The 13554-nt window shown below is 36.9% G+C and overlaps 2 protein-coding genes across 6 annotated transcripts in view; both read right to left on the bottom strand.

The window, feature by feature from the left end:
* The window catches only part of LOC135105000 (cadherin-23-like), a 44716-nt gene extending 44035 nt beyond the window's left edge, over nucleotides 1–681 (bottom strand). For 2 of the 3 annotated variants that reach the window (XM_064012873.1, XM_064012874.1), the window contains exon 1: nucleotides 332–566. Coding sequence is in view for 1 of the 3 variants with exons in the window: in XM_064012875.1 (XP_063868945.1) it covers nucleotides 663–666 (4 nt within the window). In the remaining 2 variants the exon portion in view is untranslated. Of the gene's footprint in view, nucleotides 1–331; nucleotides 567–662 lie in introns of those variants that run through there. The other variant, XM_064012875.1, reaches the window with a different exon arrangement.
* A 2676-nt stretch (nucleotides 682–3357) lies between these two features.
* LOC135105001 (RING finger protein 141-like) overlaps nucleotides 3358–13554 on the bottom strand; it is a 17946-nt gene continuing 7749 nt past the window's right edge. For all 3 annotated transcript variants that reach the window (XM_064012877.1, XM_064012876.1, XM_064012878.1), the window contains exon 6: nucleotides 3358–5480. In XM_064012877.1, coding sequence (XP_063868947.1) covers nucleotides 5321–5480 — 160 coding nt within the window. In that variant the 3' untranslated portion in view covers nucleotides 3358–5320. The remainder of the gene's footprint in view (nucleotides 5481–13554) is intronic.

The raw sequence follows: 13554 nt of genomic DNA, 5'->3' as shown, positions 1-13554 counted from the left end.
AGAGAGAGAGGGAGAGAGTGTCCCTCAAGTTTTCTTAACATAAAAAAAAAAAAATCACGGAAGCAACAAAGTAGCAAGGTCCAGCTAATTTTCCGGTGAATCCCAAAGGCAATGCTCCTCCTGCACGACTCCCTCGGGCCCAGATTTCTTGAGGTGCATGAAAAACAGGTGCGCCACGAATCGTGACCCGTTCCTTCACTGCCAATCCCACGTATGGCTCCCCTTCAGCCTGCACATTCCATGCCTAAACACACCGCTAACACTTTCTTCGTAGGCCTGGACACGTGTATTCTATCAGTGATGTGTGGATAAGTTAGCCGCAGTTACATACCTGAAGCAGCTGCCTGGGAAAGGTGAAACGGGTGAAACGAAGAGAGCTTCACCCTTGCGCATACTATCCCTTGGAAGTGCACTGTTCTTCCCTCGCCTGCCTTGTCCCGGCACCGGTTGGCTGTACGCTCACACACACTCACCGCATCACGTAAAGACAGTAAAAGCAAAATATAAAGGAGTAAACAACTGGCGTGTTCACTCTCTCCAGTCTCGCAGGAGGAACTGCCAAGGTGGAGGCTGCCACGATGTGCGATGTTTCTATCTTCCACTTGAAAAAAAAAAAAAGTATCATTAAGATAACCCTTGCTTACCATAATCTCTTAACTCACTCATAAGTTAACTCCTTGCGTCTACAGGAGTTACATCTTTGTTTCGCCGATTAAAAACTTGGCTAGTTATTGCATCCGAAAATGGCTTCTTTTCCATCGAGGCCACAACCTACAGGTGATCCCGGGGAGTTGCCCCGCCCCTTACCTAGCGGTCTCCACTGCCACTCCTCTTCCTCCTCCAACAGCTTGCGCCTGCGGCATACATAAGTCGGTCACGTCTTTCCGCATTTACTTTGCATAACCACAGGCTAGAAAGTCATTTTACTAACGTACACTACGAGTACTTAACTGTAATGGAGTTCGTTGCCTGTTATTTACAATCAGATTATCCATCACTGATAACTGACCTATCTATGGTAGCGATGTATCTGAGTAACAAAGCCCAACATGCAATACATGAGTTAAAAGAATGACATCGCGCGCCGTCTCAGCCTGTCTCAGCCACAATCAATCACCACCGAGTGCTGACTCAGTTTCTGTCATGTTACAATACATATGATTACATCACGTTTATTTCATTACTTTTTTTATAATTCTCTGATAGATTCTGAATTGTTACATAATAATAATAATAATAATAATAATAATAATAATAATAATAATAATAATAATAACAAGGATTATATACTGGGAGGATGGTCCACTCAATATTAAAATTTTGTTCTCCCTGCGACGGTGGCGCCTCCAACGCCCAAAGGGAAACGTTACTCTCGCTCGCTTTAGTTTACCATTACCCGTACCAATGAAGGTTATTTTTTCCTTGAGTTATCATACCCACTAGTTTCACTCTTTAAGATTTGGCTGCAGAAATTATAATATAGAGTCCCCTTGATATTAGTAAACTATTCTTTGTTCCTTCATGGACACTAACTACTCTCTATTTACCTATGTATCTCCTAACCGTATGTTAGGGCTGGTAAAATGCACGGATTACCCATATACTTTTCTTTTTATTGAGTGGTTGATTACTCTTTATTACATTGCTTGGTTTCTCTAAGGCACTCCATCCTATTCCTATTCTTCTGTTGATGTACTTTTCATGTTTTAGGCTCAAACTATTTTTTCTTCCTAGATAAATACTGTACTTTCCATACACAATATGGCATTCTCAATTCTAATTTCTTTGGTATATAGTTGCTGAACACTTTTGTTGTCTTCATATTCATCCTGTATTTCTATTTTTTGTATACTGTATTTCTCTATGACTAAAATCATCTCGTGAAGCTCATCTGTGGATTTCCTTAACAACGCATATCATGATGTCATTCCTAAATTAAAGGCAGGAATATGAATATTGTATTTGCCTTGTGTAACCTAATTCATTCTTGAAACAGTATTCATGTTATATAAATCACAGAGATCCAATAATTGCTTGCCTGCTTAATCACAAGGCTGGGTCATAAGTGTTAAGTAATGGCATTGAGGCTTTGAACAAAAGGGATAAGGGAGTCAGCATCCACAGGCTCACCTGCTACCCCAAGCAATTTTGAAGGTCATGTTTGAAAATTGTACCTTGGTCTATATCTACTACCTGTTAAGATGTTAGTCTTAATTCTGAAACATACTGCTAAGATATTAGTGCTGAGTGGACTTGCAAGTTGGTATGGCAGGTGAGCTAACACACTGTGGCAGGTAATTCCACACTGTAGCCACCTTCACACCACACCTTTTTGCATCATCAACTCCTCTCCTCTAACTGACTGTCAGCCTCTTTCTTATTGCTGCAATGTTCCATTTCTTGCTATCTTCTACTGCTATTTTCATGCCAACTGCTCTTTTGATCTTGCTAACTGCATGTCTTCCCTCCTCCCACAGCCTTGCTACATAAGACTTGCTTCTTTCACCCCTACTCTGTCCACCTCTCTAATGCAAGAGTTAATTAGTATTCTCAATGACTCTCAATGAAACTCCCTGCCTACTTCTGTATTTCCATCTTCCTGTGACTTGGTCTTTCAAGAAGGGAGGTTTCAAGAAACTTATCCTGTAATCTTTGACTACCACTTTTGATTCTGTTTGAGGACTGGTACCTCAGTGGGCCCTTTTCTTATGGTAGTTGCCTTGCCCTTGACCAGTACCCCAAAAAAAAAAAAAAAAAAAAAAAAAAAAAAAAAAATCACTACATGAAAAATTAAGAGTTGGATTAAAGGAATGACCATAAATAGCTTGGTCAGAATGTCATGTAACCATTAGACTGATATATAACCTGCCACCTGGAAACCCCAGTACAATACCAATAACAGACCACAGGTACATTATGAGTTCATCAGATAAAGGTAGACTTCCAAGTCTACAAACTGTTACCTCTCCTCTCAGGATCCTTAGGAAAACCAAAAAAGGATAAATCCTTATTCCACTTGTAATTACTTGAACATTACATTGCTGAGCATGATCAAATACCCATCTTGACAATGTATATGCGAATAAAAAGCTGCTTGAGTCAACAAATCACATCTCTCCCCCCACATTCTTCAGTGTGGTGGCTGAGTGTTTTATCCCTCTGGCCACTTGGTGGTGCTGTGTTTGTGCAACTGCCAACTCACACATTGGAATGGACTGTCCTCCTACTATAGAGTCCTTGATAATAATAATATTATAGCAACATACTGGTTATGTGATATGTATTTTTCTGAAAGTAATTTTTCCAGGTTTTGGGGATCATCTTGAACCAAATAAAGGACATATAATAATAATGATGAGATTTTCCTTGACTTTTAATAGCATCAACTATATAGGTCTGAGTACACTCCTGAGGTCTGCACAACTAACTTGCATAATGCTGACCTGTATGGAAATTAAAGAATGTCCATCTGTATTCACAGAGTGAAAGAGCAAACATGCTTTCTTGATGCCCCACACCTCTGATTATGTAGAAACTCGAATAGTCTATAGCAAATATATAAATATACTAAGTCAACAAACTGGAAACCATTACAGAGCCCAGAACCAGCAAAGACATACAATAAAATTACCTGCTCATGAATATCCCTTTTCCATACTCAGCTGTTGCTTCTGTTATAGCTAGATGTGGTATTAAAATGAGATACTACAGATAAATATCTTCCACAACAATGCACTCAGTAATCCACTTGTAAATCTAGTGAGGCTTGGGCACTCAAGACAAGTCTGCCAGTCAGGCAGACTAGGTTGCCAACATCACTTTGTAGCACACCACCAAGATTTTAATTCATGTAATAAAGCTAAGAAACAAAGGATATAACCACCGGGCACAATAGTGGTAGTGATGCTTTCCAAGATGTAAATATATGGGTATTTTGTATGAAAGTACTGAATACTGACTTGGTTTGTTATAAAGTATCACACCATTATGAATACCACAAACAAATTAGATTTAAATATGCTCAATGCCCAGTAACAGTAATAAGCACTGGAAAAGCATTATCACTACAGTGTAGCACATTTTTGCTACTGACTTAGATGCCATAGTACATGGAAATGTTGAGCCTCATGATACAGCAGCTTGGCCTGCTGCTCCCCAAACCACTCAGTGGCAGGGATGCTGTTGGCAGGCTGCACACGCTACCTCTACTCCTCCTCAGGTTCCTTCTCCCTTATCCAGACAATATTAAGAAAAAGCTACACATCACTACATATATTACATGTAATGCCACATGCTGTGTCCTATAAATAAAACTAATCTAAAGCAAAACCTACTTCCTTCAGGTTTTTTAGTCTTGGAGTGGAGTGACTTAATGAATGTCCACAACTAAGTGAAAACTCTGAAATACATACATCATCTACTGAAACTGCTGGCCTCCAACATTAACTAATCATATGTAGATATAAAGCACAAAGTTTTGACCTCTAGGTCAGATGGGTTTCAAAATAACAATTTGTCAGGGTTGTCCTATATGTATCACTCTTATAAAGTTGATATGAGGGATATATATTATGCAAAACAGACCATTTGTCTTTGAGATATGAAGATTTATTATAAGCCTTGATATTCTCCTCAGGTTATAATGGTGAAACATAACGAAACATATATATATATATATATATATATATATATATATATATATATATATATATATATATATATATATATATATATATATATATATATATATATATATATATATATATATATATATATATATATATATATAGATAGATAGATAGATAGATATTGTTAGTTTTCCTAATTTTTTTTTTGTCACCTTGCATCTGCAAGAATTGGCAAAGTTTACATAAAAATTAGATAAAAGCATCTCTCATGAGCAAAATTATTTAAGCCACATTCAACATTTTGAAACCCATAGACATAGCTGTAAAGTTTATTGAGCTGAGTGTTCTTGGAGAAATTAACTACAGTACATAATTTGGACAATGACAGAGTGAAAAATGCTCTGGAATTCCTTATTGTCAGTAAGTCTTCAGGAAATAAATGACATACAAGAAGCAAACCTCAATCCAGAATGGGAGTTTGAAGACCAGCATGAAGAAGTGAAGGTGTGGACCAGCTGATGTAAGGTGGAGCTGCAGCAGCAGGAAGGAAGTCATCAAACATCCATCCTTCCACCTTCCCTTGGTAAAAGCCTCACACCTGCCAGTATCTGCTACAGTGATGAATGTCTGAGGTGAAGCTTTGACAGGTTAGACATGTCACCTGTCTTCCTTCCTCTTCATGGGTCAGATCTTTAAGTGGAAGCCTCACCCTCAGTGCCTGCAAGGCTGATGAGTGTCTTGCGGATCTCCTCATTAACTTGATCAGAGTCTGGAGCCTCAGAGAGCACCCAGGTGTCATCAGTGCTCTCCAGGGACTCACGGCACATGGGGCAGGTCTTCTCCACCACTGACCTGGTAAAATAGAGTGCACTTTTCATAATGGTTGGACAGATACAGTTAGGTAATTAATGCAATTCAAAGGAATGATGAGAGATGACACCTCAAATAAGTGAAGCCTAAGATTCCTTGAACACACAAGGCCTGAAATTGGAAGGAATTGACAAGGCTTTGTGTTAGTGTGATATCATTAATGATGTAAACCATGAAGAGTTCAGGTCTTGTGTTCTGTATATGTCTGACTATTACTGTCAAAGTAGATGGAACCTCTAACATGATCTACTCAGGTTTTTAGTGTTATGTGTTCCAGGAGGACTTGTTGGAGACTAGCTGAGTGGATCCAATAAAATAAAATAAAATAAAACAAAATAAAGTAAATAAATACAAAGAAAAATCATAATAAAAAAAAATGTTTGTGGCATGTGTGTGTGGAATGAAACTGGGTGGCCAGAGAGTTAAGAAATGATACATGGAAGAATCTAAAGTTTCTCTTAGCTTCCTACAAGTAAAATGAATGCACAAAAACACAGGAACATGAAAGCACAAGATCAGTAATGTAGAAACTGATAAAGTCAAAGAAGAAAACTTATAATGTACACAAACCATTACAAGTTGCTAATAAACATAAGACTGGTATTCAACTATATGGATGAGGGAATGCTGAGAAAACTAAAGATTTATGATAAGACTGAAGTTCGAATATGCATGTGTGATTTAGTTACTAAATGAAAAAATAATAATAATAATAAAAAAAAGTAGTGAGGATACATGGAGTATATATATATATATATATATATATATATATATATATATATATATATATATATATATATATATATATATATATATATATATATATATTGGAATCTCAATTACCAAATGCCTCCCTTTTCAAACAAATCGGTTTTTCAAACAAAATTTTGAACTAATTATTGTTTCAGGTGCAGTACCATAATTTGGTTCTAGAACAAACTTACTTTATTTCAAATATTAAGATATAGCTGTTTATTACTAATTTATAGTTTCTATAAATATTTACTTTGCTTTTATATATTTGGAGGAGAGACACTGAGTGGAAGACAATAATTCAATCTTTGAAATAAGGTAAATGTGATCCCATCGAAAAGCCTTGATGTAAACAAACAGTTTTCAGCGCTCAGGAGTAATCCTGAGCCACCTATGGCTCTCTCAATGACCTCAATGCCATCATTACCACACAACTGCATTTTTCCAGTAGCTTTTCCTAGCAGCAAGATGTCTAAGTGTTATGATCACTTTCATTTTGGCAGTAAGTGGGTTGCTCCTCTCTGTATCCCTCTGTAAGGCTTCCCTCACTAGACTGGTCTAAACAGTATCTTCTGATGAGTTCTGTGTCACTAAGTTCATTCAATACATCCTTTCTAGATAAATTGTGAGCTGGAGATGTTTTGATGCAGCCATCTTAGCTGTGGGATTGTCTGTCATAAGCCGCTAAGAAAGTTCTGGGAATGGATTAATCCATTTTACACTGATTCCTATGGGGAAAACAGTTTTGGTTTTTCAAATGACATTCAGGAACAAATTAAGTTCAAGAGCCGAGGTTCCACTGTATATATATATATATATATATATATATATATATATATATATATATATATATATATATATATATATATATATATATATATATATATATATATATATATATATATATATATATATATATATATATATATATATATATATATATATATATATATATATACACACACACACACACACACACACAGTGGAACCTCAGTTACTGAACGCCTCCCTTTTTGAACAAAATTTTGAATTCATAATTTCTTTAGTTATCGTACCATAATTAAGTTCTCAAACAAAGTTACTTGATTTCAAATACTAAAAGACAAAGCAAAAGCTGCCATTTATTACTAATTTATAATTTCTGTAAGTATTTCAATTGTTTTCATGTATTTGGAGTAGAGACACAATGGGTAAGACAGTAATTTAATCTTTGAAATAAGGCAAATGTTGAAGATACTCAATATAAACAACAGTTTTTGTCAGCTGGGAATAATCCCATTTAAATATGTGGGTTTAAAATGTAAAACTTGCAGAGCCTCATACAAAAATTCATCAAAGGAGGCAGTGAGGAATTGTTTTTCTACAAACATGGTGGTGGCATCCCTTTATCATTACCCCACAGCTTCTAGCTTCTCTATGAAGGCAATTGGACTATATTCTGACTCTTATGGCATGGCTGCTAAAGGGAAGCAGCAGGGATACCACCATTGTGCCTGTGTAAGGACAATTCCTCACTGCCTCACTTGATGAATTTTAATATGAGGTCCTGGAAGTTTTGCATATTCTAATTCACATGTTTTGCTACATCGACAGCATTCAAGCCCAACATGTGAAGATCTACAATTGAATGATATCACTGTGACTTGTTTGTCTCACACTCATCACAAGCGTGAAGATCTATGATTGAATGATATCACTGTGACTTGTTTGTCTTGCACTCATCATTACAAGCATTACAAAATGAACAGAACAAATTGTGTTTAAACTAAAGAAAAAAGCCAATTACGCATCACCAAACACACAATATGGGATATAATTAACAGCTTGTTGAGAGAAGGAAAAGTAACAAAGGAATGGAAGAGCTAACAGTGCCAATATACAAAGGGAAATAACATGGAACCATTAAATTATAGACAGGTGTCACTAACAAGTATTGTAAGCAAACTTTATGAAGAAGTAATTAAAGACAGACAATTGTAATATTTAGAAGATGAAAAGATAACAGCAGAAAAGTAATTTTGATTTAGGAAAGGGAGATCCTGTGTCACAAATCTACTGAGCTTCTATACAAGAGTAATAGATGGAGTGCAAGAGAGGGACGAATGGGTTAATGCGGTATACCTGGATTTCAAAAAAGCATTCGATAAAGTTCCCACAAAAGCCTTAGGTGGAAGCTAGAGAATGGAGGAGGACTAAAGGGAGCAACATTGAGGTGGATGGAGGATTATTTACAAGGGAGGGAAATCAGAACAGTAATCAGACACTAAATCAAGTTGGCACAGAGTGACAAGCTGGGTACCACAAAGATCTGTGTTGCACCTATTATGTTTAAGATATATGTAAATGATATGACAGGATCTAAATAGTTATATAAACCTGTTTGCTGATGATGCAAAAATAATGGAAATAATAAAGGATGAAAATGACTGCAAGGAGTTATAAAATGGATACTGACAAGATGCATGTATGGAGCCAAAGATGGAAACTAAAATTTGATGCCAGAATAATGTGTTGAAAATAGGAAAAAGTAAAAAGAAATAATAATGAAAATAATAATGAAAAGTAATGAAGAAAAAGATTTGGGAATAATGATTCAGGACACATAAACAGGATATTTGGCTCTACATACAGCTTCTTAACAAACATTAAGGTGGTTTTTAACTATTTAGATAAAGAAAAGATGAAGAAAATTATAATAAGCATGATACAACCTAAATTGAAATAAGCAACAGTAGTTTGGGCTCTACATAGAAAAAAGATATACAGAAACTGAAAAGAATAGAGGATAGTGACAAAGATAGTACCAGAATTGAAAGACTAAGTTATGAAGAAAGACTTGAAGAGATGGGATTACCAACACTACAAGAGAAAAGAGAAAGAAGAGACCTTATAACAATGTACAAATTAGTAAACAATAATAAAAAGAATAAACAGAAATGAAGCATCTCATAACTTTTGGCTACACCCACTCCTAAGTCCATGAACAGGCAAACAAATCTGTCTTATACTTTTCAACAGTGATCTTAATTAATTATATGAATAAAGGCATGTATAACCTGAAGAAGGGGTAGAGAGAGAGAGAGAGAGAGAGAGAGAGAGAGAGAGAGAGAGAGAGAGAGAGAGAGAGAGAGAGAGAGAGAGAGAGAGAGAGAGAGCATCTCATTTTCAACCTGGGTAGTATGCCTGGCATATTTGAGTCTTGCGTTTGGCATAAGCCTTGAGCCTGTCACTACTCAGTAGTATCACATCACCCATAAGGCAAGATGCTCTCTCTCTCTCTCTCTCTCTCTCTCTCTCTCTCTCTCTCTCTCTCTCTCTCTCTCTCTCTCTCTCTCTCTCTCTCTCTCATGGTATCAAGTATCAAATAAGTGAGCATTACATTGTTTGCAGAATGTATGATATTTTTATTTTGTACTGAAAAATTATAATGATGAGTTATGAGCAAAATGACTTATGAGCAGCCTTCTGGAACATATCTCGCTCGTAACATAAACACCGTCTGTATTATATATATATATATATATATATATATATATATATATATATATATATATATATATATATATATATATATATATATATATATATATATATATATATATATATATATATATATATATGAAAAATTAGCTTCCTAAGTAAAAGCAAAAAGGAAAACTTATAAGGAGTGATATATAAAGAGGATCTGACATAATGTATTAGCCAAACCATCTATGCCATTTCTGAACTGTTTTGAGTTAGAACTTTTCCATCAGGATGCCTCTTTTTTGATGACCCAGAAGTTTGAAGCTTTCTTTGATAATGAACTGAAACATGACTTAAATGCTACATAATAACCCTCATCCTCCTCAAAAAACAATTAATGGACTTCATTCCTCTTAATTACACTTCTTAATACTGTACATCTGTACTTTATGACTTATATTCTACCATGTCAAATTTTTGGATACCATATTACATGTTTCAGGAGGTGCATTTTGGCAGCCATTCAGCTTGATCCAGGAACCAGCACAGTTTAAGTGGTTCACCTGACATGCAAATTTGAATGGCTGGCCTTGGTAGGTAAGACAGCATCAAATGAATGTTTGCCAAGAACTGTTAAATTTCCATGTTGGCTAGCAATACTTTTCAAAAGTACACACAGGGGTACAAGAAAAACAAGAGTGCAAATATCAGAGCACAAAAATATTATCATGATACTATTTTGGGCAGAGTGATGTTGGACCACTCATGATCTGCTTTGGCTTCATCTAGGCCCAGTTCATAACCACACTTGAAATGTGCCACACCTGAGTCTGGCTCAAGCTGCTGTTGACAAAAACATGCATTAGACTAAGCTATAACACCAAACATTACAAAACCCTCCTCATGGTATTAAGCTTTAGCACAAGTACAAAGCTGCTGCTTTGGATGAAAGTTATTGTTTTCTGGAAAATAAATAAAAAATTTAATCAAGCTTTTTAACATAAAAGAAGCCTCAATTATTTCAGTTACTTGAAACATAATGCATGAATGTACATGATAAACAAGCATCAATACCATGGCATCAACTTAATACAAAATGCAGTCCTGAAGCTAAGCAGTCTAAAACCTTCCCAGTTCCATGCATGTCTGCAGAGCCATCCCCAATCATAATGATTTGTTTAGTAGACTTCTGTCATGGCACTTAAGAGAAAAATTACTTTATAGTACACAATCTATCTATGTACCAGGCCAACATTCTTGCATATATATATATATATATATATATATATATATATATATATATATATATATATATATATATATATATATATATATATATATATATATATATATATATATATATATATATATATATATTTTTTTTTTTTTTTTATGTAGGAGGGACACTGACCAAGGGCAACAAAAATCCAATAAAAAAAAATGCCCACTGAAATGCCAGTCCCATAAAAAGGGTCCAAAGCAGTAGTAAAAAATTGAAAGATAAGTGTCTTGAAACCTCCCTCTTGAAGGAATTCAAGTCATAGGAATGTGGAAATACAGAAGCAGGCAGGGACTTCCAGAGTTTACCAGAGAAAGGGATGAATGATTGAGAATACTGGTTAACTCTTGCATTAGAGAGGTGGACAGAATAGGGGTGAGAGAAAGAAGAAAGTCTTGTGCAGTGAGGCCGCGGGAGGAGGGGAGGCATGCAGTTAGCACGAAAATAGCAGTAGAAGACAGCTAGAGATGCAACATTGCGGCAATGAGAGAGAGGCTGAAGACAGTCAGTTAGAGGAGAGGAGTTGATGAGATGAAAAGCTTTTGATTCCACCCTGTCTAGAAGAGCAGTATGAGTGGAACCCCCCCAGATATGTGAAGCATACTCCATACATGGACAGATAATGCCCTTGTACAGAGTTAGCAGCTGGGAGGGTGAGAAAAATTGGCGGAGACGTCTCAGAACACCTAACTTCATAGAAGCTGTTTTAGCTAGATATGAGATGTGAAGTTTCCAGTTCAGATCATAAGTAAAGGACAGACCGAGGATGTTCAGTGTAAAAGAGGGGGACGGTTGAGTGTCATTGAAGAAGAGGGAATAGTTGTCTGGAAGGTTGTATCGAGTTGATAGATAGAGGAATTGAGTTTTAGAGGCATTAAACAATACCAAGTTTGCTCTCCCCCAATCAGAAATTTTAGAAAGATCAGAAGTCGAGCATTCTGTGGCTTCCCTGTGTGAAATGTTTACTTCCTGAAGGGTTGGACATCTATGAAAAGACATGAAAAAGTGCAGGGTGGTATCATCAGCGTAGGAGTGGATAGGACAAGAAGTTTGGTTTAGACGATCATTAATGAATAATAAGAAGAGTGGGTGACAGGACAGAACCCTGAGGAACACCACTGTTAATAGATTTAGGAGAAGAACAGTGACCGTCTACCACAGCAGCAATAGAATGGTCAGAAAGAAAACTTGAGATGAAGTTACAGAGAGGATACAAGCCGTAGGAAGGTAGTTTGGAAATCAAAGCTTTGTGCCAAACTCTATCAAAAGCTTTTGATATGTCCAAGGCAACAGAAAAAGTATCACCAAAATCTCTAAAAGAGGATGACCAAGAATCAGTAAGGAAAGCCAGAAGATCACCAGTAGAGCAGCAAACTTCCAGCAAGGAAAGGTAGATGTTGACAGACAGAGCTGAAAGAGTTTGACTAGGAAAGGTGCAAGCACGGAGGCACAGTTTCGAAGAACAATAGAAGGGACTGCACCAGGTCCATAAGCCTTCCAAGGGTTTAGGCCAGCAAGGGCATGGAAAACATCACTGCGAAGAATTTTAACAGGTAGCATGAAGTAGTCAGAGGGTGGAGGAGAGGGAGGAACAAGCCCTGAATTGTCCAAGGTAGAGTTTTTAGCTAAGATTTGAGCGAAGAGTTCAGCTTTAGAAATAGATGTGATAGCAGTGGTGCCATCTGGTTGAAATAAAGGAGGGAAAGAAGAACAAGCAAAGTCATTGGAGATATTTTTGGCTAGATGCCAGAAGTCACGAGGGGAGTTAGATCTTGAAATGTTTTGACACTTTCTGTTAATGAAGGAGTTTTTGGCTAGTTGGAGAACAGATTTGGCATGGTTCTGGATAGAAATATAAAGTGCATGAGATTCTGGAGATGGAAGATTCTGGATGATGAGATTCTGGTGATGGTGCCCCACCTTTTGTGGGGCACCTCTCTATCATGTATAGCATGAGAACAAGCTGTGTTAAACCAAGGTTTGGAAGGTTTAGGTCAAGAAAAAGAGTGAGGAATGTACGCCTCCATGCCAAACATTATCACCTCTGTTATGCGTTCAGCACACAAAGACGGGTCTCTGACATGGAAGCAGTAGTCATTCCAAGGAAAATCAACAAAATACTTCCTCAGGTCCCCCCAACTAGCAAAGGCAAAACGCCAGAGGCACCTTCGCTTAGGGGGATCCTGAAGAGGGATTGGAGTGACAGGACAAGATACAGATATGAGATTGTGATCGGAGGAGCCCAACGGAGAAGAAAGGGTGACAGCATAAGCAGAAGGATTAGAGGTCAGGAAAAGGTCAAGAATGTTGGGCGTATCTCCAAGACGGTCAGGAATACGAGTAGGGTGTTGCACCAATTGCTCTAGGTCGTGGAGGATAGCAAAGCTGAAGGCTAGTTCACCAGGATGGTCAGTGAAGGGAGAGGAAAGCCAAAGCTGATGGTGAACATTGAAGTCTCTAAGAATGGTGATCTCTGCAAAAGGGAAGAGAGTCAGAATGTGCTCCACTTTGGAAGTTAAGTAGTCAAAGAATTTCTTATAGTCAGAGGAGTTAGGTGAG

Source organism: Scylla paramamosain, chromosome 11 (genome assembly GCF_035594125.1).
Source record: "Scylla paramamosain isolate STU-SP2022 chromosome 11, ASM3559412v1, whole genome shotgun sequence".
NCBI lineage: Eukaryota > Metazoa > Arthropoda > Malacostraca > Decapoda > Portunidae > Scylla > Scylla paramamosain.
Note: the sequence above shows the minus strand (reverse complement) of the source record. Positions and strands in the feature narration are given on the sequence as shown.